The sequence below is a fragment of the Saccopteryx leptura genome, chromosome 3 (assembly GCF_036850995.1).
Source record: "Saccopteryx leptura isolate mSacLep1 chromosome 3, mSacLep1_pri_phased_curated, whole genome shotgun sequence".
NCBI lineage: Eukaryota > Metazoa > Chordata > Mammalia > Chiroptera > Emballonuridae > Saccopteryx > Saccopteryx leptura.
Window position 1 is genome coordinate 62,754,014 of NC_089505.1, and position 24,153 is coordinate 62,778,166.

At 46.9% G+C, this 24,153-nt stretch overlaps 1 protein-coding gene across 1 annotated transcript in view; it reads left to right on the forward strand.

Annotated features, from left to right (window-relative positions):
- IGSF23 (immunoglobulin superfamily member 23) overlaps nucleotides 1-24,153 on the forward strand; it is a 31,637-nt gene that overhangs the window by 1,617 nt on the left and 5,867 nt on the right. Inside the window, exons 2-4 of the mRNA XM_066373734.1 lie at nucleotides 4,716-5,057; nucleotides 19,834-20,097; nucleotides 22,776-22,926. Coding sequence (XP_066229831.1) covers nucleotides 4,716-5,057; nucleotides 19,834-20,097; nucleotides 22,776-22,926 — 757 coding nt within the window. The remainder of the gene's footprint in view (nucleotides 1-4,715; nucleotides 5,058-19,833; nucleotides 20,098-22,775; nucleotides 22,927-24,153) is intronic.

The window sequence follows — 24,153 nt, forward strand, 5'->3', positions numbered from 1 at the left end:
ATGCTCCACCTGAGGTTTCCAGTACCCACCTGGCCCCATCCAAAGTTTTTACAGTATTACTGACTATATTCCCTGTGCTGCATTCCGTAGTTCAGGGAGTGTCCCTGATGCAAACTGGGAACAATTGAATAGAGGCTTTTCTCATTTGATGAAAGGTTAGAGATGAAATAAAATAACCATGCTCCTGTAAAGTAAGGGTTCTGGAATCATCTCTATGGTTCCAGCTCTGAAATGCCATCCTTCATCTGACATGCTTAAAACTATGCATTTATTTATATAATTATATAATATACAGCAGTGGTCCCCAACCTTTTTTGGGCCACGGACCGGTTTAATGTCAGAAAATATTTTCAGACCGGCCTTTAGGGTGGGATGGATAAATGTATCACGTGACCAAGACAAGCGTCAAGAGTGAGTCTTAGACGGATGTAACAGAGGGAATCTGGTCATTTTAAAAAAATAAAACATTGTTCAGACTTAAATATAAATAAAACGGAAATAATGTAAGTTATTTATTCTTTCTATGTGGACTGGTACCAAATGGCCCACGGACCGGTATCGGTCCGTGGCCCGGGGGTTGGGGACCACTGATATACAGGGTGGGGCAAAAGTTGGTTTACAGTTGTTTGTAAGGAAAATAATACAGTAATTAATAAATAATAATAAAAGAATAAACTCTGAGTTTTGTGAACTCAAAACTATGTATAAACTTACCTTTGCCCACCCTGTTTTTATATAGTAATTTTATTACATATAAATACAGTATATAATTATATACATTATTGTATATAATTGTATATTATATGTAATAAATATAATTACACCATAATATAGTAATATAAAATAAATGTGTTAATATTTTGTTTATTAATATAATTTAATTTATATAAAAAACACCAAAGTTAGACTGTTCTCAGCCCTGAAAATTCATGATCTCATTGACTCTCGGGCACTTCGTGAAATGGTTACTATCAACCACCCTCCTTGATAAGTGGGGAAACTGAGGCTCAGAGCCCAGAAATAATACATGGCAGAGTTGGAGTTATGAACCCAGGTCTAGAGGCCTCAGAGTCTACAAATGAAACCATGATTCTGCATTAGCTGGACTAGGAGTTGCTAAGATGACAGATCTTCTCCTTAAGATGCCTTGGGGACACTCCCTGATTCACCAGGTACCTGCAACTCTGTAACATTCAGAACTTGATTCCAGAATGCAGACTGCATGACCTGAAATAGGCCCCTTTGGTCACTTACTCAACAAACACTGTTCTGTGCCTAGCCCGTGCTGGGTGGTGCTGGGGACCCAGCAGTGACCAAGACAGCCCCAGCTCCACCCTCCTGGGGCTCACAGTCCAGAGGGAAAACACAGCTGCCGCAGACAGTAACGGCCCATCAGGGGGTGGGGCAGGAATGGTGTGGGGAGGGAGACCCAGCAGGCTCAGGCCTGAAGCTGGGGAGATGGTGGCCAGGCAGGGACCTTTCAAAGCTGTCAGAATCAAAATATGGCCTCAGAAAGATAGGGCATCAGTTATGCAAATGGCATCCCTGTGCTCTTTGTTTCATAAAAGCCTAAGAATGCAAATTTTATTCATCATGATAGGAAAGCAAAGCCCTGAGCAGGTACTTGGGTATAAGACTCTATTCCTGTCACTTTGTGGCAAGAGCTTCCATCATTCCATCAAGTCAGTTGAGGTCCCTGCCCAAACAGGGACCTCACTGTAGCATCCAGTACCAAGCACACCTGAGGGTCAGGAAAGACTTCAGGAGAGATGATGCCTGAGCTGAAACTTGGATCACAGCTAGAAAAAGAGTTAGGGGGAACAGCATTCTAAGGGGAGGGAATGGCATGGGCAGCAGCCTGGAGGAGAGCACTGCTCAGAGATCAGTCTGACTGATGCGGAGAATGAGGGAAGAATGGTGAGTAGAGCGCAGAGATATAGCAGGGGTGACAGGTGAAGGAGTCTGCGCTGTGTCCCGAGGGCACTAGGGAGCCATGGAAGGTTTATGAGCAGGGGAGTAGATGAGTTACACCAGCTGCCAACTAAGAGGTAAAATCAATGAAAGTAGTGAGTAAGAGCTCCCCAGAAGACTATATGGTGAGACAGCTCCCAACACTCCACTATGGCCTTTGTTTGGTCTGAGATTCAAGCTTACTGTGCCTCAGTTTCCCTGCTTGTAAAACAGACCAGAACCAACCTCAGTTGATGAGGGGCTCACTGAGCTCATGGTTGGGAGAATTTGGCACAGTCCCTGGCACTCAGCCAGCACCGATGTCAGCTGATCAGCTGGACCTGCCTTCTAAGACCTCCCCCTCCCACCCACCAGGCACAGCACGTTAGTATCTGATGTTGCCATCTGTCCTAGGAGCCATTATCCTCATTTATTTACCAGGAAGAGAGCTGATGTTTAACATTTGTTCTGTAAGTGGGTATTTCTGATCCTTAAAATATAACCACTTATTTTATGACATTTTTATATTTAAAAAGCACATTTGTAATACACCCAGTACTCGTGATTGCAGAAGCAAGAATAATAATAATGAGAAAAATTATTATTATGTCAAGCATTTATCTGGCAGTCATCTTATTAGTACACTGCTCTAAGCATTTTGCAAGCATTAGGTATGGGAATACTTAATCCTGAAAGACTTGGCTGGACTGCCCTTTGCATGGGCAGCAATGTGTGAGTTTCCTGTCCCCTCAGCCTCACCAGCAAAGGGGATTTAAACGGCGGCTGCACCGGGTGCACACCGTGGGCCCCGACTTCTGAAGGGCCCCGCAAAACCCCAACTTTATACTTTTTTCTAATGACACCAAGTTTGGTTTCATATGTGCAATTTTAACATTAATAGTACATAATATTTTTTATTTATTTTAAAATATGGTTAACATGTATTTTTATTTTCCCTATCTTTTTTAAGGGGCCCAATATTTTCTTCTGCGCCTGGGCCCTCAATTGACCTTAATCCGACTCTGCTCACCAGCACAATTTTTGGACCTTTATTAATCTGCTAGGCGCAAAGTACTATCTCCATCTGTTTTAATTTCCATCTCTCCTGCTGTGAACACAGCTGAACATTTCCCCTGTCAAGGGACATTTGCATTTTTTTTCTAGGAACCGCCTATCCGGTCTTTAGTATACTTTTGTTAGGTTGTTGATATTTTTCTTATCGACATCTAAGCAGTCCTTATAACAAACTATAGAAATAATCCCTGAAAGTATAGTCTTGCAGTCCTTATAGATTAGTGAAATGAGTTCTTTGTGCTATCAGTTGCAAATTCTTATTTTTCTTGGTACATCATTGGTTTTTTGTTTGTTTTTGATTTTTTGGATCTGCAAGTGGTAGGATTTTTTTTAAAAAAAACCTTTACAGAAGTTTCTTTTTATTTGTATATCAAACAGTTTAGTCTTTTCTAGCTGGAGCTTGAATTCTTACTGCAAGAGTCACCTTTCCAGTACCGGGCAGAAGAGTTGGGTAGATGAGTGTGTAGGATCTGGAGCCAGACTCCAGTCTCTAAGCAAAACTGAGATTAATGAGAGGAAGTGAGCGAAACCGGGGCAGGGACACATTCGACAATATAGTTTAGTGGTTGAGAATTTTGACTTCTAATAGGTGCTGTTTACCACCTATGACATCCTGGAAAAATGTCTTAAATTCTCTGAATTTTTGTTTCTTCATAAGGGTTGAGGCAAGAAGGAAATGGTCAACTCCAAAGTCATAAGGGGGGTTTGATAAAGGGACAGTTTGCAGAGGTGTAGGCAGGATATGCCGTAGATAAAGCGACAAGGGATTGTGCAGCACCCAGGGCTTAGCAACAGTGGGAAGCTGTTACCTGCCTTGGGGGATAGAAGCTGTAAGAGGGAAAGTGGACCCCAAAACCAGAGGAGAGTGGTCTCTGGAGATGGTCGCCAATAGGAGCTTTAGAGGGACACAGCCAACCTGTGCTGCTGGAGCAGGGAGGGAGCTGTGGGGCCAGTAACCTCAAGGTCACTCCCATTGGCAGAAGCAAAAGGCCAGGAGACCCCAAGAGTGGAGCTCAGAGAAGCCAGCCCTTCAGGGAGCACAGCAGAGCAGGGAAGGTCAGAGAGCGGACCTGACCGCCCAGGGTAATGTGTGCTTTGTGGGGCCCATGGATACGGAGTGAGGTAACACATGTTCTGTGCTTAGAACAGATTCTGGCTATAGGAGGTACTCAATGAATGTTCCCTTTTATTTCCACAATGGGGGGGGGGGGGGCAAGAGAGACACAACAGACAGGAAGGAGCGAGAGGAGAGGCATCAACTTGCAGTTGTGGCACTTCAGTTGTTCACTGATTGCTTCTCATAGGTGCCTCAACTGGCGGGCTCCAGTTGAGCCAGTGACCCCTTGCTCAAGCCAGTGACCTTGGGCTTCAAGCCAGCTACCGTGGGGTCATGTCTATGATCCCAAGCTCAAGACAGCGACCCTGTGCTCAGGCTGGCGAGCCTGCACTCAAGTCCATGACCTTGGGGTTTTGAACCTGGGTTCTCAACATCCCAGACTGACACTCTATCCACTGCACCACCGCCTGGCCAGGCTACTTCTACAATGTTTTTTATCATAATCACTGTTATCATCAGTTCTTGAGGTGACGCGCTCATTCTCACCTGCTAGGGACGGGCTTCTCGGGGCAGCGTCTTGCCTTGGGTCCCACAGGCCTCCCCTTTTCTCTCCTCTCCTCCCCGCCTCCCCCAGGCACCCTGCTTGCATCCTGCATCTGCTCTGCCTCCTCGGAGCTGCCCTCCTCTGTGTCTCCAGACCTAGTGACCAAAGGGGCCAGTGCTCATCTTCCTACCCCCAGCAACCTTGATGGCGTTCTCTCCACTTCTTGGTTCCGAGGGCACGAGGCCCGGGCAGAAGCCATGGTCTTCTCCCCTGAGGGCCTCCCAGGGCCCAGTGACACTGGCCAGGAGATGCTGGACACCCACCGTAGCCTGGTCATCAGAAATGTGACAGCTCAAGACTTGGGCAGCAACCCTGTGGTGCTGGAAACCAGCAGGAAAAGCTGGAGTGTGACAGAGCAGATACGCGACAAAGGTAAGTGAGCCACCACAGCGGGAGACAGAATTCTTAGTCAGCTGGGCCCATCAGAACCCATTCTGTGCTAGTTAGTTGCTCCCTAACAAGCTCCCCAAAACTTAAAATAGCATCCATTTCTTCGGCTCACAATTCTTCTGGACAGTTCCAGTCTCACTCATGCGTCTGGGGTCAGCCAAGGAGTGCCTGGGCACTGACTGGTTCAGGGTGGCATATGTCTGGCATTGGCCTGCCTGGTGGCTGGGACAACATGGGTTATTGGGCCACACAGCCTCTCCTCCTCCAGCAGGCTAGGCTGGGCTTGTTCACTCGGCAATGGAACAGAAATGAGAGTGGAAGCTGCAAGGCCTTGTGAGGCCCAGACTCAGAACTGGGCATGCCATCACTTCCGCCATCTGTTATTGGCCAGAGCAAGTCACATGGCTGGTCCAGTTTCAATGGGAGGGAAATAAACTTCACCTCTTGAAGAGAGGAGATGCAAAGTGCTATGATCATTTTTTTCATCTGTCATACTTTCCAACAGATATTTATTCATCTTCACTTGGGGAAGCGCACAGGTCTCTGGTGGGAGCCTTCAAACTCAACTCTCTCTCTCTTTTTTTTTTTTACAGAGATAGAGAGAGAGTCAGAAAGAGGGATAGACAGGGACAGACAGACAGGAACGGAGAGATGAGAAGCATCAATCATTAGTTTTTCGTTGTGCATTGCGACACCTTAGTTGTTCATTGATTGCTTTCTCATATGTGCCTTGACCGTGGGCCTTCAGCAGACCAAGCGACCCCTTGCTCGAGCCAGCGACCTTAGGTCCAAGCTGGTGAGCTCTGCTCAAACCAGATGAGCCCACGCTCAAGCTAGTAACCTCAGGGTCTCGAACCTGGGTGGTCGGCATCCCAGTCCAACGTTCTATCCACTGCGCCACCGCCTGGTCAGGCCTCAACTCTCTTTTTATGAGCTGTTCAGCTCTGGACTTGAACTTTCATACCTGAACCAGAAAAACAAAGCCTTAAGGCTAACCAGACCCATCCCCTTGAGAAGGTAATTTAGAGATTGTTAGTCGCTAGGGCTGCCTAACAAAATACAACACACCAGGTGGCTTAAACAGCAGAAATTTATTTCTTACAGTTTTGGAGGCTGGAAGTCCAAGATCAAAGTGTCAGCAGGTTTGGTTTCCTTTATGGCCTCTCTCTTTGGCTTGCAGATGGACCCCTCTTGCTGTTTCCTCACACGGCCTTTGTTCTGTGTGCACACCCCTGGTGTTGTTCTATATGAGGACACCAGTCAAACTGTATTAGAGTCCACCCTAATGGCATCATTCTAACTTAATTATTTATTTTTAAAAAATTATTTCTGTAAAGGTGTGTTCATCCCCTTGGAGCAATGATATGGAGTGGGAGGGCTCTGGGCAAGACCATATTGCTACCCACTAATTCAGCAAACCATCAGTACCTGCACTGTACCTGGCTTGTGCTGGGCAGTGTTGGGAATATAACAGTGACTGAGATGGTCTGGGCTCACTGTCCACTGGGGGAGACAGACCTGTCCCCAGACAAGGATGACTTAGAGTAGGCAAGGCTGGGACAGGGGAAAAGAAAAAAGAAAAGATTTTGCGTATTGGCCCTTTAAAAGGGCACTTGTGTCTCTAAAAGACTCCCTTTCTCCCTGTCAGAGAGAATCCCTGCTGATTTCACAGCCAGATGTTATATGGGCACCTCTTCCCATCTCTGGTGCTCTAGGATGGGGAGCATGGCGTGGGGTTGAGATCCCACACTTCTCAAGGAGAGCCACTGCGGCTGAGATATCCCTCTGGAATCTCAGTCGACACACGTGGGCATATACACAAGCCAGGTACATATGCCCCCAGAGGGCATATGACCCCCTCCCGAGAGTCTGGAGGGCTTCCTGGAGAAGGAGGAATTCAGTAGTGAATGGCACAGAGTTGGTTCCTCCCATCACAGAATTCCCAATCTATCAGGGCAGAGAGACATGCCATGAATAATCCTAAGGTTAGGGTCAGAGAAATCTGCCCTGCAGAAGTAACATGGCAAATGCTATCTAAAGAGAAGAAAGGTTAGCCTACAAGGATGATAGATATGGAAGGTTGTTGTTCCAGGCAGTGAGAACAGGTTGGTTAAGGGCTCGGGGGCTAGGAGAGAGCTTGAGAAGTATGAGAAGTTGAGAATAGAACAGTGTAGAGGGTGTGCGCTCTGTGAGGTGACAGAGGGAGGGAGGTAGAGATGGGGGGTCAATAGATGGGCAAGCTTTGGAAGGCCTCAGGAAGAACCTTAAACTTTATTCAACAAGTCATTTACCAATGCTAATTGTTACGTCCACATCAAAGACTGTTTAAGCCCTGGCCGGTTGGCTCAGAGGTAGAGCGTCGGCCTGGCGTGCGGGGGACCCGGGTTCGATTCCCGGCCAGGGCACATAGGAGAAGCGCCCATTTGCTTCTCCACCCCCCCTCCTTCCTCTCTGTCTCTCTCTTCCCCTCCCACAGCCAAGGCTCCATTGGAGCAAAGATGGCCCGGGCGCTGGGGATGGCTCCTTGGCCTCTGCCCCAGGTGCTAGAGTGGCTCTGGTCGCGGCAAAGCTACGCCCCGGAGGGGCAGAGCATCGCCCCAGGTGGGCGTGCTGGGTGGATCCCGGTCGGGGGCATGCGGGAGTCTGTCTGACTGTCTCTCCCCGTTTCCAGCTTCAGAAAAATACAAAACAAAAACAAAAACACTGTTTAAGTGCCTTCTCTGTCCTGAGTGGTGCTGGAGTCCTAGGCAGGGAGATGAGAGAACCAAAGAAGATACTGACCCATTGGAGACAAGGTAGAACTACAACAGCCCTGTGAGGTAGGTTCTACTGTGACTCTACCTTATAGCTGAGGACACTGAAACACACAGGGGAAGCCCCTTTTAGAGGACACACAGCTGGTAAGTGGTAGAGCAGGGGTTTGAATGCCAGCCCTTCTGTTTCAAAGCCTGCACAGGAAAAGGTGTGGAGGCAAGCCTGTAGAAGAAGAATTAGCCTTGAGAAAAAGCCACAGTAAGACTGGTCGAAAAAGCAGAGATGAAAAATGGGCTGGTCCCACAGCCACGTGTGTCGACTGAGATTCCAGAGGGATATCTCAGCCGCAGTGGCTCTCCTTGAGAAGTGTGGGATCTCAACCCCACGCCATGCTCCCCATCCTAGAGCACCAGAGATGGGAAGAGGTGCCCATATAACATCTGGCTGTGAAATCAGCAGGGATTCTCTCTGACAGGGAGAAAGGGAGTCTTTTAGAGACACAAGTGCCCTTTTAAAGGGCCAATACACAAAATCTTTTCTTTTCTTTTTTTTTTGAAAGACAGAGAGTCAGAGAGAGAGAGAGAGAGAGAGAGAGAGAGAGAGATAGGGACAGACAGACAGGAAGGGATAGAGATGAGAAGTATCAATTCTTTGTTGCAGCACCTTAGTTGTTCATTGATTGCTTTCTCATATGTGCCTTGAGTGGGGGGCTACAGCAGAGTGAGTGATCCCTTGCTCAAGCCAGAAACCTTAGGCTCAAGCTAGTGACTTTAGGCTTCAAGCCAGTGACCTTTGGGCTCAAGCCAGCAACCATGGGGTCATATCTATGATCCCACGCTCAAGCCAGCAACCCCGCACTCAAGCTGATGAGCCCACACTCAAGCCAGAGACCTCGGGGTTTCAAACCTGGGTCCTCTGCATCCCAGTCTGATGCTCTATCCACTGCGCCACCGCCTGGTCAGACAACACAAAGTCTTATTCACAGCCTCTCACCCTGGAATCTGGCAGAGGGAGGGCAGAATGGACTAGAGTCACATGAAGAAAGACTGGGGTATGTGGCTTTGGGGAGAGAACTAAAGGGACAGCCACCAGGAACCCTGTGTTGAGTTACTCTCCCACACTGCAGATGTGGCTGAACCACTCCCCTCCTGTAACATCAATGGGGAATGTAATAGCCCCACCATCTGGTCTCCCTGTTGCCTGACCCTTCAGAGCTTGCACCCTGCTAAAGAGTGCCTACGCTGGGGTAGAAAGGTCTGGGAAGACTCGGGGGCTATCAGTGACTGAGTTGTGTGGCTGTGATACAGGGGCCATTCTCCCCCCACCCCACCCCCCCCCCACACACACATACACTTTCCTGTGAACCTGACTGGCACCTCCCCATCACACAAGATCCACTAGCCCCACCCTCCCAACTTCTGGTGGCTCTGTGCTGCTGAGCTCTGGGCAGAATCCAGGACGGAATGAGTTGTGTGGCTCCGAGATGGAGGTCACCACTCCCTCCTCTTCCCCCCAAGTCTGACCAGTACCTCATGGGAGATCCACTAGCCCTCCTATCCAACTCCCTGTTGAGCTGGGCCTTCCAGCAGAATCTTGGACAGACTAAGTTGTGTGGCTCTAGGACAGGGGCCATTTTTCCCTCACACGCCTAAATAGTGCAGAACCCTCCCTTCATTCAGCCAAATCTTGGTCTGTTTGGGCCTGTGAAACTCTGCTGGCCTTTGATGACTCCCTGAGACCCCACACCACCACAAAGGGTGTGTGAGGACTCAGCAGGTGGCAGCTAGACTTGGTATTCTCTGGAAAATGTTCTGAGTGGCCTCAGACCCAGCACTAGCACCAGGTAGGAACACCATTTGCTCCTACCTGGTGACTCACTGAGAACCTACTTCATGCAACTTGAGTACTACCAGAGGCTTACTTTCAGTGACTGAGCCTAATAGGTAGCCAGAAGGCAGTACCTTGGGACTTTTGCTGACCTGACCCCAGGCCTGGTGCTAGTAAAAGCTAGCCTTGGTGCTCAGGTTGGTCCTTCCTATGCACACCCAAGCCCAGCAGAAATACCTACAAACTGTGGATTGCTTTGTAGCCTAGGGCCAGTCATAGGCAGCATATGAATTGACCTGTATCAGAGTCCCTTCCAAGAGGCCTCAGAATGAATACACCCAGTGGCAAGCTCCAGAAAATATCAGAACAAGACCCAATTAGATTTATAAGCAGCATAGCCATAATGAGATCTTGGCAGGCACCAGACCCTGCTCAGGCAAATTCCACTTCATGTGGTCAGCAACTGCACAGCAGCTCATACACTGTGGTCAGGGTTGACCCCCACAGCTAACCAGCCTGAGGGTCGATGCCATGCACAAATGGGCCAATAGCCATCAAAACTCAATTACAATAGGAGGGCCAACAAAACCCACACAAGGGACATTCGTGGAGCACCCAGCTCAGGTAATGAAGGAGACTGTGCCACTGGGTCCCACAGGACACCTACTACATAAGGTCACCCAACCAAGACTGGGAGTCATAGCAGATCTACCTAATACAGGTGGTTGACAGGTTACAAGCAAGATATGTTCTGTAGGTTTGAAAATATTTAAGTATTTATATGCACAGAATGGTAAAAATATATACTATGTTAAGACAAACACCTAAGTTAAATGCCGAAGTTGCATTTAATAGGTAAATGTACATGTTCCAACTTACATACAGATTCGACTTAAGAACAAACCTACAGAACCTGTCTCATTTGTAACCTGGGGACTTCCTGTACATAAAAGCAAACACAAAGAGGCAGCCAAAATGGAGAGACAAAGAAATGTGGCCCAAATGAAAGAGCAGGAGAAACCTCCGGGAAAAGAGATCTAGAGTTGAAAAAAAAAACGGTTATAAGGATGCTCAAGGAACTTAGTGAGAACTACAACAGCATGAAAAAGAACCATAAAAAGAACCAGTCAGAAATAAAGAATACAATGTCTGAAATGAAGACTACACTAAAAAGAATACAGCAAGTTGGATGAAGCAGAGGACTGAATCAACAATTTGAAAGACAAGGTAGCAGAAAATACCCAATCAGAGTAGCAAAAAAAAAAAGAATTTTTTAAAAAAAGAGTAATTTAAGGGACCTTTGGGACAACATGAAGTGTAACATCTGCATAATAAGGGTACCAGAAGAGAAGAGAGACAGCAAGGAATCAAGAACTTATTTGCAGAAATAATGACTGCATATTTCCCTAACACGATGAAGGAAAAAGACATACAAGTACAGGAAGTGCAGAGTTCCAAACAAGATGAACCCAAAGAGGACTGCACCAAGACACATCATAGTTAAAATGGCAAAGGCAGAATGTTAAAAGCAGCAAGAGAAAAGCAGTTAGTCACCTACAAGGGAGCCTCCCATGAGACTGTCAGCAGATTTATCAACAGAAACATTTCAGACTAGAAGAGATTGGCATGAAATATTCAGTGTTGAAAAGTGAGGACCTACAACCAAAACTACTTTACCCAGCAAGGCGATCACTTAAAATTAATGGAGAAGGGCCTGACCTGTGGTGGCACAGTGGATAAAGCGTCAACCTGGAAACGCTGAGGTTGCCGATTCAAAACCCTGGGCTTGCCTAGTCAAGGCACATATGGGAGTTGATGCTTCCTGCTCCTCCCCCCTTCTCTCTCTCTCTATCTCTCCTCTCTATAATAAATAAATAAAATCTTTAAAAAAAAATTAATGGAGAAATGCCTGACCAGGCAGTGATGCAGTGGATAGCACATTGGACTGGAATGCAGAGGGCCCAGGTTTGAAACTCTAAGGTCGCCAGCTTGAGTGTGAGGTTGCTGGCTTGAGCAAGGAGTCACTTGCTCTGCTGTAGCCCCCCACTCAAGGCACACATGAGAAAGCAATCAATGAACAACTAAGGTGCCGCAGTAAAAAATTGATGCTTCTCATCTCTTTCCCGTTCTGTCCCTGTTTGTCCCTCTCTGTCTCTCTCTCTCTCTCTGCCTCTGTCACAAAAATAAAAACAAAAATTGATGAATAAAGAACTTCCCAAACAAGAAAAAAACTAAATGAGATCATTATCACCAAACCATTACTATAAAAAATGTTAAAGAGTCTGCTTGAAGAAAAAGGAGGAAGAGGAACAGTTAAAAGAATAAATTGGCAATAAATACTTACCTGTCAATAATCATTTCAATGTAAATGGCTTAAATGTTCCAATCAAAAGACATAGGGTGGTAGAATGGATAAGAAAACAAGACACACATATATGCTGTCTACAAGAGACCCACCTGAGATCAAAAGATATACACAGACTGAAAATAAAGGGATAGAAAAAGATATTTCATACAAATGGAATGAAAAAAAAAACTAGGGTAGCAATACTTATATTTGACAAAATAGATTTTAAAACAAAGGCTATATATAGTAAGATACAAAGGACACTACATAATATTAAAGAGAGCAATCCAACAAAAGGATATATCCCTTGTAAACATTTATGCACCACACATAGGAACACCTAAATATATAAAGCAAATCTTGAAGGACATAAAGGAAGAGATTGACAGTAATACAGTCATAGTAGGAGTTTTTACCACCCCATTGACATAATGGGATATTCCAGACAGAAAACAACAAGGAAACAATAGCCTTAAATGACACACTGCTCAGATGAATTTAATTGATATCTTCAGCCTGATCAGTGATGGTACAATGGATAGAGCATCAATCTGGGAGCTGAGGTCTCCAGTTTGAAACCCCAAGGTCACTGGCTTGAGTGTGGGCTCATCAGGCTTGAGTGCAGGCTCAACAGCTTGAGCACAGAGTCACCGGCTTGAGTATGAGATTATCAACATAATCCCATGGTCGCTGGCTTGAACCCAAAGGTCACAGGCTTGAATCCCAAGGTTGCTGGCTTGAGCAAGGGGTCCCTGGCCCAGCTGGAGTCCCTCAGTCAGAGCATATATAAGAAATCAATGAACCAGTAAAGTGCCACAACTACAAGTTGATACTTCTCTCTCTCCTCTCACTCCCTCTCCCTTCCTATCTCTCTCTAAAAATAAAATTAAATACATAAATAGAAAATAAAAGGGGCTTCCCATCTTTGTGTTTCAGTATCCTCATCTATAAGATGGAGTCATACTAGAACCTACCTCACAGGCTTGTAGGGAGTAAATGAGTTCATCCATGTCAAATGACTGGCACAGGGTAAGCAGAGATTAGCCATGAGTATTTCAAAGAACTTGGTTTCTTCGAGCCTTTGTTTTCCCACCAAAATGGGGGTAACAATAAGAAGCTCTGCCTCATAGAGCTATTGTAGGATTAAATTAGTAAATCCAATGCCCTTCAAGCTTTTTCAGTCATAGCCCACAGTAAGTAATGCATTTCATGTATGACCCCGTATGTATGTATTCACATACCACAAGTAACTAAAAGACAAGTGTCATAAAATAATAATTATTGCTATAAATAATTCATTCTGTCATTTTCTTTTATGTTTCGTGGTATGTTTTAAATGCTGATTATAACCTACTAAATGGTTTCCCCCAAGCCTGGGTCTCCGTCACAGTATAACTGCGAATTAATGTGTTTAAAATGATGTTTGGCTTATGTCGTGGTCCAGCCACGATGAGTCTATTACAGGGTCTTCAAACGGGAAAAGATATGGAATTAAATAAATGATAGAGACTTAAAGATATGTACATACAGATGAGTTCGGGAGGATGGCAAGGCGAACAGTCTCTACTGTTCCTGAGCCATAAATTGGCGGCTCCCAGAGAAGCATCTGTTTTTATTCAGGGAAAAAACATGGTCCATTAGCAACTCAATTGTTTCCAAGACAACTCAAAGACAACCCCCACCATACCATTTAAATCTAACTTTACACTAAAAAAAAACTAGCTTCCAGTCTCTTCTGGAGAACATGGGTGGTACAAGTGAGAATCAGGTATAGCTCTGTTAACTAGGCAGGTGAGGTGGGGGGTTAGGCCCAGCACCTCTGTCCCCAAGATATCCAGATTGTAAAAATACCCTGTTTATATTTCGGTCCCCAACAGATCCCTCTTTTGTATTTTTTAAAACTTCAATTTGTTGCTGTGATTCATACTCATCTGAATTCTCATGTTCCAATTTGGAAGCAGATTGGGAAAATATAAAATAAACAACAAAATTAAAATAGCCAATGCTAACAGATACTATAACAAGTGTCCTTATACAATGAAGTGATTAAAGCCTATTAGATTATCAAACAAAGTCTTAACTAATACAACAGGATCTAAAATAAAATTCTTACAGTCTTAAATGTCCTTAACACGTTAATGTAATTTCACCAAGTCCATGTTGACACCATCATTGCTTCATATTATTTGTATGTGTAACCCAACCTCACTTCAGTCTGAGAACTGTCCCAAGGAGCAGGAGTCACACACATTCAGGAAAAGTCCACAAGGCACTGGAGTTGTGGTCACATTTCCTCACTTTGCAGCTAGAGTCCAAGTCCCAATGACCACTGCTTCTAGCTGGTAATGATTCAGGTAGACTGGAAAAACCATTTGCAGCACATATGGAAACAGACCTTCCGTTTTCTTTAAAATGGAGAGATAAACCCAGGGAGCCTTTCCCAGGAGCTCTGCAACCATGGCATGGTGAAGAGAACCTTGGGATACTACACTATGCTGGGTGGCAGAGGTAAATTCGTCTAAATTAGAAGCAGGTCCCAGCCTAAAATAGGCATGGGGCATTGAGGCAAGAGGAATAAAGGAGACACTATATATTAAACAAAGCAGCAGAAAATAAGACTATCAACACCCACAACAGAGATCTTTGAGGGATGAATAAAAACCCAAATATTCAGGCAAGGCAGAGTAAATGGCCCTCATGTCCATAAGAAATGAGATCAGTTTACCTGCTACTTGGAAGAAATACCCTAGGCTCGTCCACAGTGATGTGAGATGGGGTCGACAGCCATGGGCACCTTTAGCCTTCAGTGGCAAGTCCCAGCAGGCTGGGCAAGGTTAGGTCACAGTGGCTGGAGCAGGGCTGGAAGAGACTGAACCGTCCCTTAGAGGAAGTGAGGAGGCAGCTTACCTTCCAATGTCCCTTTTTCCCCACAGCAAAGGTATGTCCCTGGTGGAGGCCGAGAAACCTGGCAGGCTTTAGCTCAAATGACCTTCCTTTCCACTCTTGAAGCAGGGCCCTGATGGAGTCCTATGAAGCCCCTTTGGGGCATAGGAGCCTTTAAGGCTGTATGCCAAGAGCTGGTATTTGGTCTGATCTCTTTTTGGGCTCTGTTTGCCTTTTCTGTTCCTCTTGGTCATTACAGACCTTAAAAGCCAGTTCAGAAGATCTCGCTGAGGGGTTTGAGGGTCCTTATCTGCCTATATAAACTTTTTCTGTATATCTGGAGCTAATTGGAAAAAGACAAAACAGTGTTATTAGCTGGATCAAATAAAAGAGAGTAGAAGTTTGCAGGATTGAAAAGAAGTTTGGCATCTCCCATAGGATTCCAGAGTCTCTCAGCTGCTGAATAACTCTGTACATCAGCATTCAAAAGAAAAAAAATTTTTAAAGTAAAAAGTGTGATAAAAAAATTTGCAGGAGTTCCAGTATATAACTCCCCCCCCCCTTTTTTATTATTATTTACAATTGACCTTTAAGCATTTGTTGGGCACACTTTATAATACCTTAACTTCAAAAACTGTAACAAATACTTGTCTTTACATTAACTTCTAACAAAATATAGTAAATATGGCCCTGGCCGGTTGGCTCAGCGGTAGAGCGTCAGCCTAGCTCTACCGGGGTGGGGGACCCGGATTCGATTCCCGGCCAGGGCACATAGGAGAAGCGTCCATTTGCTTCTCCACCCCCCACCCTTCCTCTCTGTCTCTCTCTTCCCCTCCTGCAGCCAAGGCTCCATTGGAGCAAAGATGGCCCGGGCGCTGGGGATGGCTCCTTGGCCTCTGCCCCAGGCGGCAGAGCGACGCCCCGGAGGGGCAGAGCATCGCCCCCTGGTGGGCAGAGCTTCCGCCCCTGGTGGGCGTGATGGGTGGATCCCGGTCGGGCGCATGCAGGAGTCTGTCTGACTGTCTCTCCCTGTTTCCAGCTTCAGAAAAATACAAAAAAAAAAAAAAAAAAAAAAAAAAAAAAAAAAAAAATATATATATATATATATATATATATATATATATATATATATATATATATACACACACACATATATATAGTAAATACATTTTCAAGTAACATTCCCATACTTATTAAAATATTTCTACCCCATTAATTAACAGGCAATTTAAAGAGTATATAAAAGCTGGAAAATTCTAGTGTGACTTTCATTATTTTTTTATATTATTAAAAAAAATCTACACCTTTGTTAGGTAAATCTATCTGCCTCAAGCAATGCAGCTGCAGCAAGCAGCCTGAAGTTTGAAGCAGTATAGCCAAAATTAGCAGGTCTTTAGGATCCACATTCCATTCTATTTAAATTTAAATGAGCGCATTTTACTTGTTCCAATTAAAATTATAAATTTGTAGGGATGATATTTTTATAATATTAGAGCCGGTATATCCAATTTTTGCATGCAAGAACTTAAAAAATCACATTTAGACAACATTAAACAAAGACCAAACACAAACAAGAATCAGACAAAGTAGACAAATCAGACAAATTAGAGAGAAACCCGGGATTTTAGAGATTAGAACATGGCCTGCTTGATCTTTATGCAGGGCTATTTTGATAGGAACATAAAGGATAGAAACTAAACAGAATTCTTTCTCGAAAAGTTTCAAGAACAGCCGTTTATGAGATTCTGTTTAGCCACATCTAAACAGGCGTTCCCTTTGCCCTCTTTTCAGGCATAGAACAGTAAAGAAATAAAATGAGTTTAGAGAAAGAGAATAATGGGAAAAAGCTGTAATTTTCCCAAACTCTTAAGTCTTTTTATTTACTAAAGAAAATCAGATAATAACACAACTTTAAAAAGCATCTCAGCCTTCTAATCATTCTTAAATTCTAATAACTGCTACAACCAGAAGCCAAAATCCCTCCATTTCAACCCCCGCGGAAAGGCAGGTTTAGCTTATCTGGGAGAGTAATACTTTCCTGTTCCTCTCCTGGGGCTGGGCCTCCCGGGCAGAGCCGCATCCAGCTCGCACAAAGGTCAGCCTGCCGTAGAGCCGCCACCCACCCCGCGGCCAGTGGGAGCTGGGGCCCTGGCCTCCAAGGCGCCTTCTCTGCTGCTGCTGCTGCTGCTGCTGCTGCTGCCTTGCGAGCTCGCGGGAGCGCACATTCCAGCACAGGAGGCTGCGCTACGCAGGGGCCCGCACCGCCTACGCGCACCCATGGGACATGCCTCCATCGTCGCCCGTGCAAGTGGCTGCCCGCGCTTCTAAGAGGGGACCATGGTCGGGTCGCGCTGGCGGCTGCTTGGGCTCAAGGCAGCGGCTGCCGCGGCTTCTTCCTCTTGTGCTCCCGGGAACTTGGCAGCCTCTGGAGCCTTGTTTTTGGGGCGTGCTTCCTCCGCCGCACATCTCTTGTATTCAGATTCCGAGCACCGGCCAGAGCTCTCTCCGACCACATTTGTGTCTTTTTCGACCTGCTGACCTAGGAAGCCACCGCTTCTGCCTCTGCCATTGGCTGCTCGCTTCACCTTGGAGGCACCGGGCAGGGCGAGCCGCGAGGCTAGCACGAGCCCTAGTTCACCGGCAGCCTTGTCCCCGCAGCTTTACTGGCTCTGGTCTCATCGCCCCTGCCTGGGGAGGCCAGCCTTCCGCTCTTTGGAGCGGGAATTTCCAAGGGCCCGAGACAAAGACTTTGGGAGCAGAGGGCTGCGGATCCACAAAGTTTAAAATGGCCACAGCCCTGATACTCCCATCTCCCGAGTTACTCTCAGACTCCACGCTCTCTTATTTACATTCCTCTGTTTCTACCTCATTCTGACCAAACAACTTACTCTCAAATAAAAGCATTTGTACAAAAAGAAAAAGGTCCCTTACTTTTGAACCTCGTACTCCCATAGTTATTTACTCCCAAATAACTTTATTACTATACTCTCCCCCCCCAGACTGTACTTAAAAGCTTCACTCTCTAAAAGCTTTATACTTACTCCGTGTGCACACTTCTGGGGAGTTCCATTACCTCTTTGCTTTCCCTTATTCGATGACCACATGTATGGGCGCCAATTGTCGTGGTTCAGCCACAACGAGTCTATTACGGGGTCTTCGAACGGGAAAAGGTATGTAATTAAATAAATGACAGAGACTTAAAGATATATACATACAGATGGGTTCGGGAGGATGGCAAGGCGAACAGTCTCTACTGTTCCTGAGCCATAAATTGGCTGCTCCCAGGGAAGCATCGTTTTTATTCAGGGGAAAAACATGGTCCATTAGCAATTCAGTTGTTTCCAAGACAACTCAAAGACAACCCCCACCATACCATTTAAATCTAACTTTACACCAATAAGAAACTAGCTTCCAGCCCTGGCCGGTTGGCTCAGAGGTAGAGCGTCGGCCTAGCGTGCGGAGGACCCGGGTTCGATTCCCGGCCAGGGCACATAGGAGAAGCGCCCATTTGCTTCTCCACCCCTCCGCCGCGCTTTCCTCTCTGTCTCTCTCTTCCCCTCCCGCAGCCAAGGCTCCATTGGAGCAAAGATGGCCCGGGCGCTGGGGATGGCTCTGTGGCCTCTGCCTCAGGCGCTAGAGTGGCTCTGGTCGCAATATGGCGACGCCCAGGATGGGCAGAGCATCGCCCCCTGGTGGGCAGAGCATCGCCCCTGGTGGGTGTGCCGGGTGGATCCCGGTCGGGCGCATGCGGGAGTCTGTCTGACTGTCTCTCCCTGTTTCCAGCTTCAGAAAAATGAAAAAAAAAAAAAAAAAAAAAAAAAAAAAGAAACTAGCTTCCAGTCTCTTCTGGAGAACATGGGAGAGACAAGTGAGAATCAGGTATAGCTCTTTGTTAACTAGGCAGGTGAGGTGGGGGGTTAGGCCCAGCACCTCTGTCCCCAAAATATCCAGATTGTAAAAATACTCTGTTTATATTTTGGTCCCGAACAGGCTTTTAATCAGAGCCCAGTCTAGGTGGCTGTTACATTGATTCTTGTTTCTACAGCTGGTGGGCTCTTTCTCCTCCTGCAAGGCTTAGCTCAGGCACCACCTCCTCTAGGAAGCCTTCTGTGAGCTCTCTGGTTGAGCTGAAGTTCTTTTCATTTATATTGGACTGAAATCAGAAATCAGCAATGTATGGAAGTTCCAGTATTCGCCATGACATCACACTCCCCAGGTTCAAATCCCAGCTGTGCTCTCTCTGACCATGAAATCTAGTCCTAACAAACCCAAACCTTAGAGTCTTTCAGCTGAAAACAAACAAAACACAGAAATAGGACTATGGTAAAAATGGAGTATGTCCCATTTCTGTAAAGAGTGCCCCCAGCAGCCAGTGGCTAAAGCCCCAAGCCTTGGAAGCCCCCTTGACTCCTCTCTCTCTCTCTCTCTCTCTCTCTCCCACCCACATATAATCCATCAGCAAATTCTGTGGCCTCAAAATAATCCAGAATCCAACCACTCCTCCCAGCTGGTTCAGCTGAGGTGGGGAGCTGGGCTATTTATACACCTCCCATGTTAGTCATTATGGAGGGCCACTCCCAATGAACCCGTTTCCCAGCATGCTCCGTGGGCAGAATGAGCTCTGGCAGCCAGTAAAAGCCCTCAGACAACAGGTGCAGCGCTGGCGTTGGAAGTGGTGAGGTGAGGAGCTGGCGTGGGGGCGCCAGCAGCTCGCCACACCCAGTGTGTGGAGCAGCGCACAGCACAAACTGGGCACTCCAAACACATTTGTCGGTGAAAGAAAGGAAGGGAAGAAGGAAGGCAGGAGGGAGTGAGGGAGGGAGTGAGGGAGAGGAAGGGAGGGAGGAAGGGAGAAAGAAAAAGGAGCCTCTGGTGGGCAGAAGAAGTACTCAAGTCTCCCTGAGTGCTTTCCACCCATCTCACCTCCCTCACTCACTGTTCACACAGCCAACACCACACGGCTGAAGATATGGGCATTCCCAGAGAATATTCTTGGTGTCATCCAGAGTGACCTCAACTACTCAGTGGTGCTGGAGTGTCTGGCTCTGATCTTCCCCACACCTGTGCTGCACTGGACCTTCAACGGGGAGCCCTGTGGCAGCGGGGAGAGACTGATCATCCGGCGGCTGTCCAGGGAGCACTTGGGCACCTATGTGTGCATGGTCAGTAACAGTCAGGAACTCTCCGACCCTGTGAACATCTCGCTGCCAGGTGAGTCCCCCACCTCCACCCCAGACACCTGCTCCCTAGCTGGTTGGTGACCAGCCCTCCTGGTTCCACTGAGCCACCTTCTACAAGCATTCCTCCCTGAGACCCTTTGTAACCAAAATGTCATCCCATTCTTCCATCCACCTGGAAGACTGGGCATTATTAGCCCATTTTACAGATGAGAGGCTGTGGCTCAGAGATGAAGTCTAAAGGTAACTCAGCTCAGAATCTGGCTCTGGCCTCCTGGGCCCTGGCTTCACCCAGTGCCTGGCTGTGGTAATTTGGGAGGCCCCCCTCACCTCTCTGAGTCTCAGCACAGCCAGTGAAAAAGTGTAGGTGATAACATAATGAGCAGTTCCAAAACTGGGCTTTGGAATTTGAATTCTGGCTCCACTCCCTGGCTGTGTGACTTTGGGCCAGTACCTTGATATCTCTGTGCTTCAGTTTCCCCATCTGTAAAATTAGGAAAACAAGAATGCCCACTCAAAGTGTAGTAATGAGTATTCAATGAGATAAGCAGATAAAGAGCTTAAAATAAGAGTGCCTCGTACTGCTGAACACTAGTGAGTGCTCAGTAAACACTAGCTAGTATCATTGCTACAGTTAGCGTTATCAGTATTACTAATTTTGTGACAATTCCGTAGGCAGTAGGGTGGACGGAGTCCCAGGCAGCAATAACTAGAAGAACCAGTTGTAGGGATAAGAAAATGATTTGGGAGCTTGTGGAAGCTGGATTCAATTCCTGCCCTGTGTCTGCCTACCAGGGGACTTAGGACAAGTGGCTTTCCCTTCTCTGAGTCTCAGTTTCCTCCTGCATATAACAGATTGTTATAAGGAACAAAATAATGCATGTATGAAGGTGGCAGAATGCCTGTTAACAGCAGGGCTTTATTTTATTTTATTTTATTTTATTTTTTTACAGGGACAGAGAGAGAGTCAGAGAGAGGGATAGATAGGGACAGACAGACAGAAACGGAGAGAGATGAGAAGCATCAATCATCAGTTTCTTGTTGCAACACCTTAGTTGTTTATTGATTGCCTTCTCATATGTGCCTTGACCATGGGCCTTCAGCAGACTGAGTGACCCCTTGCTCGGGCCAGCAACCTTGGATCCAAGCTGGTGAGCTTTTTTTTTTTTTTTCCTCAAGCCAGATGAGCCCACGCTCAGGCTGGTGACCTCGGGGTCTCGAACCTGGTTCTTCCGCACCCCAGTCCGATGCTCTATCCACTGCGCCACCGCCTGGTCAGGCAACAGCAGGGGCTTTAAATAGCAGCAATTATCATGAATATTATTTTTCCTGTTTTTATTCACGGAGAACAAGTGGCTTGGAGTGGACTAGAAGGACTCAGAGGAGCTGGCCAGTAGAGAAGCCGGGAAGGTATTTGGGCAGCAGAGAACACATGTGCCAGACTCAGAGCATGGAAAGGGTGAAGGTGATGGAAAGTCTGGGTTGGTTGGGTCCCAGACAGTTGGGATCTAGTGTGAGATTCAGGATTTGGTTTTGGGATGACTTACTAGGAGAAAAAAATTTAAATCTTGTAGCACCTGGTGACTCTGATATGTTCATTGAAAATGACAATGTTTCCAAGACCTCCTTTATTCATTCATCAACTATTCAGGAAATGTTTATTGAGTACCTACTATGTTATCACCCTGCTGGGCAGTACTGGGGACACTGATGATAAAGACAGCCTTGGCCCTTCCCCACAGACTCCCAGTCCAGTGGGGGACAGACCTGTCCATAAACAGTAATGACCAGAGCGGGCAGGCTGGGGTAAGGGAACCTAGAGGGCTGTGTGACCCAAAGAGGTATCTGACCTAGTAAGGGCATCAGGGAGGACTTCCTGGAGAAGAGGACATTTGAGCCAGTACTATAATACATAGGAATTATTCAGACCAAAGGGCAGAAGATGTCATAAAAGGCATTCCTGGGGGCACAAAGGCCTGGATGTAGGAGACAGAGAGGTGTGCTTAGATAATGGAGTAGGGTCCAGTGGGGCTGGGTTATAAAGGTGGTTGTGCCTGACCAGGCTGTGGCGCAGTGGATAGAGCATTGGGCTGGGACGTGCAGGACCCAGGTTCGAAACCCCAAGATAGCTGGCTTGAGTGCAGGCTCATCTGTTTGAGCACAGCTCACCAGCTTGAGCCCAAGGTCACTGGCTTGAGCAAGGGGTCATTCAGTCTGCTGTAGCCCCTCGGTCAAGGCACATATGAGAAAGCAATCAATGAACAACTAAGATCCTGCAACAAAGAATTGATGCTTCTCATCTCTCTCCCTTCCTGTCTGTCCCTATCTGTTGCTCTTTCTGTCTCTCTCTGTCCCTTGTCACAAAAGAAAAAAAAAAGGTGGGGGTGAAGAGAGAGGAGGCTGGACAGGTTGCAGGGCCTTGAAAGCCAAGGTAAGGGACACTTCCTCCTGGCTCCTGGGGAGCCACAGCAAGATTCTGAGCAAAGGAGTCACAGGATCAAGTCTGAGCTTTAGGAGACCACTCTGAACTCCCTATGGTGGGGAGATGGGGGGGGGAGGGGCTGGGGCAGGAGAGTAGGTAGGGGCCAGGGCAGAGACCCAGAGGAGGGGGAGGAAGGGGTGGACTGAAGAGACATTCAGGAGGTGGAATGGAGGGAGAGGGCGGTGTGGAGGGAGGGTGGTTCCTCCAATCTCTCCTTTCTCGGTTCCCAGAGGTCAAGGTGGACCCCACAGAGGCACCCATCGAGCCAGACCGCACTCTCACTCTGTCAGGAGGACCTGCCATCGCCCTCCTTGTGGCCGGGAACATAGGCATCGTGATACTGTTTGGAGGCATTGGCTACGCCATCGCTCATTCCCAAAGGTACCTTTGCCCCTCCCCCGTGCACCAGCCAACCTCCCACCCAGCCCCCACGAGGCACCGAGCTTTCTCTGCAGAAAGACAGAAACCAAACCAACAGGCTCCTCCCATGGAGCTTTAGGCTCATTCAGAGAGGGTAGCACGGACTGCTGACATGCCGTCTGCCTCATCAGTTTCCACAGTGACCCCAAAAGAGACAGAAGAGGGTCCTGGAGCTGGTTGGCCTGGGTGCAAATCCCAGCCCCATTACTTGCCTGCAGTGAAGCCATGGGCAAGTCACTTCTCCTTTCTGTGCTCGGTTTGCCTGTCTGCAAAACAGGGACAATTATAACACCTGCCTTACAGGACTGTTGTGAGAATTATTATTATTATTATTTTTATTGTTCGTTGTGAGAATTAAATGAACTAATATTCCTAAAGTGTTTAAAGCAGTGTCTGGGATACAGTAAGTGTCATATTCATTCCTTGTACGCATATCTGTTGAGTGCCCACTATGTGTCAGGCGCTGCGGGTACTGTGGGAATTAATAGGGCAAAGTCTCTGCCCTCGTGAACTTTCATCCTAGCCAGAGACACCAACAGTCACTTGATGGCCGAGTGAAATAGAGATAGTACACTGGGTGATGATGAGTCAACCAAGACCTCCCTGAGAAAGTTATGTTCCAGCAAAGACACTGAGAAAGGAAAGATGGAGGGAACCAGTGTGTATGTGGGCGAAGGGCACACCTGGTAGGGGGAACAGCAACTGCAAAGGCCCTGAGGTAGGACTTGCCTGGCCTGTTCAAGAAATAGCAACGAGGCCAGTGTGGTTGGAACGGTGTGAGGAAAGGGAAGAGAGGCCAGACAGGAGATCAGAGGGGGAAGGAGGCGGGGTACCAGACAGCGTAGGGTCTGTGGGTCATGTCAGGACCTGGCTTTTGTTCTGAGTGAGATGGGGGCCCATGTGGGTTTGGAGCAGAGGAAGGATGGGATATGACTACAGCTGACTTACATTTTAGCCCTAGATGTGTTAGCTATGATTGTGATATTATAATGTTTTACCTCATATTGAGCAACTCGTATGTGCTTGCTAAACTTTATTCAATCTGCACAAGAGCTTGGCAAGGGTAGAGGGGTTGGGTGGGATGAAGATCTCATCTTTCAAGAAGAAAAGCTAAAAAGAAACAAAAACAAAAAGGAAAACTAAACCATTTCAAAGAGGAAACTAAGGCTCAGAGAGAAATGACTGGCC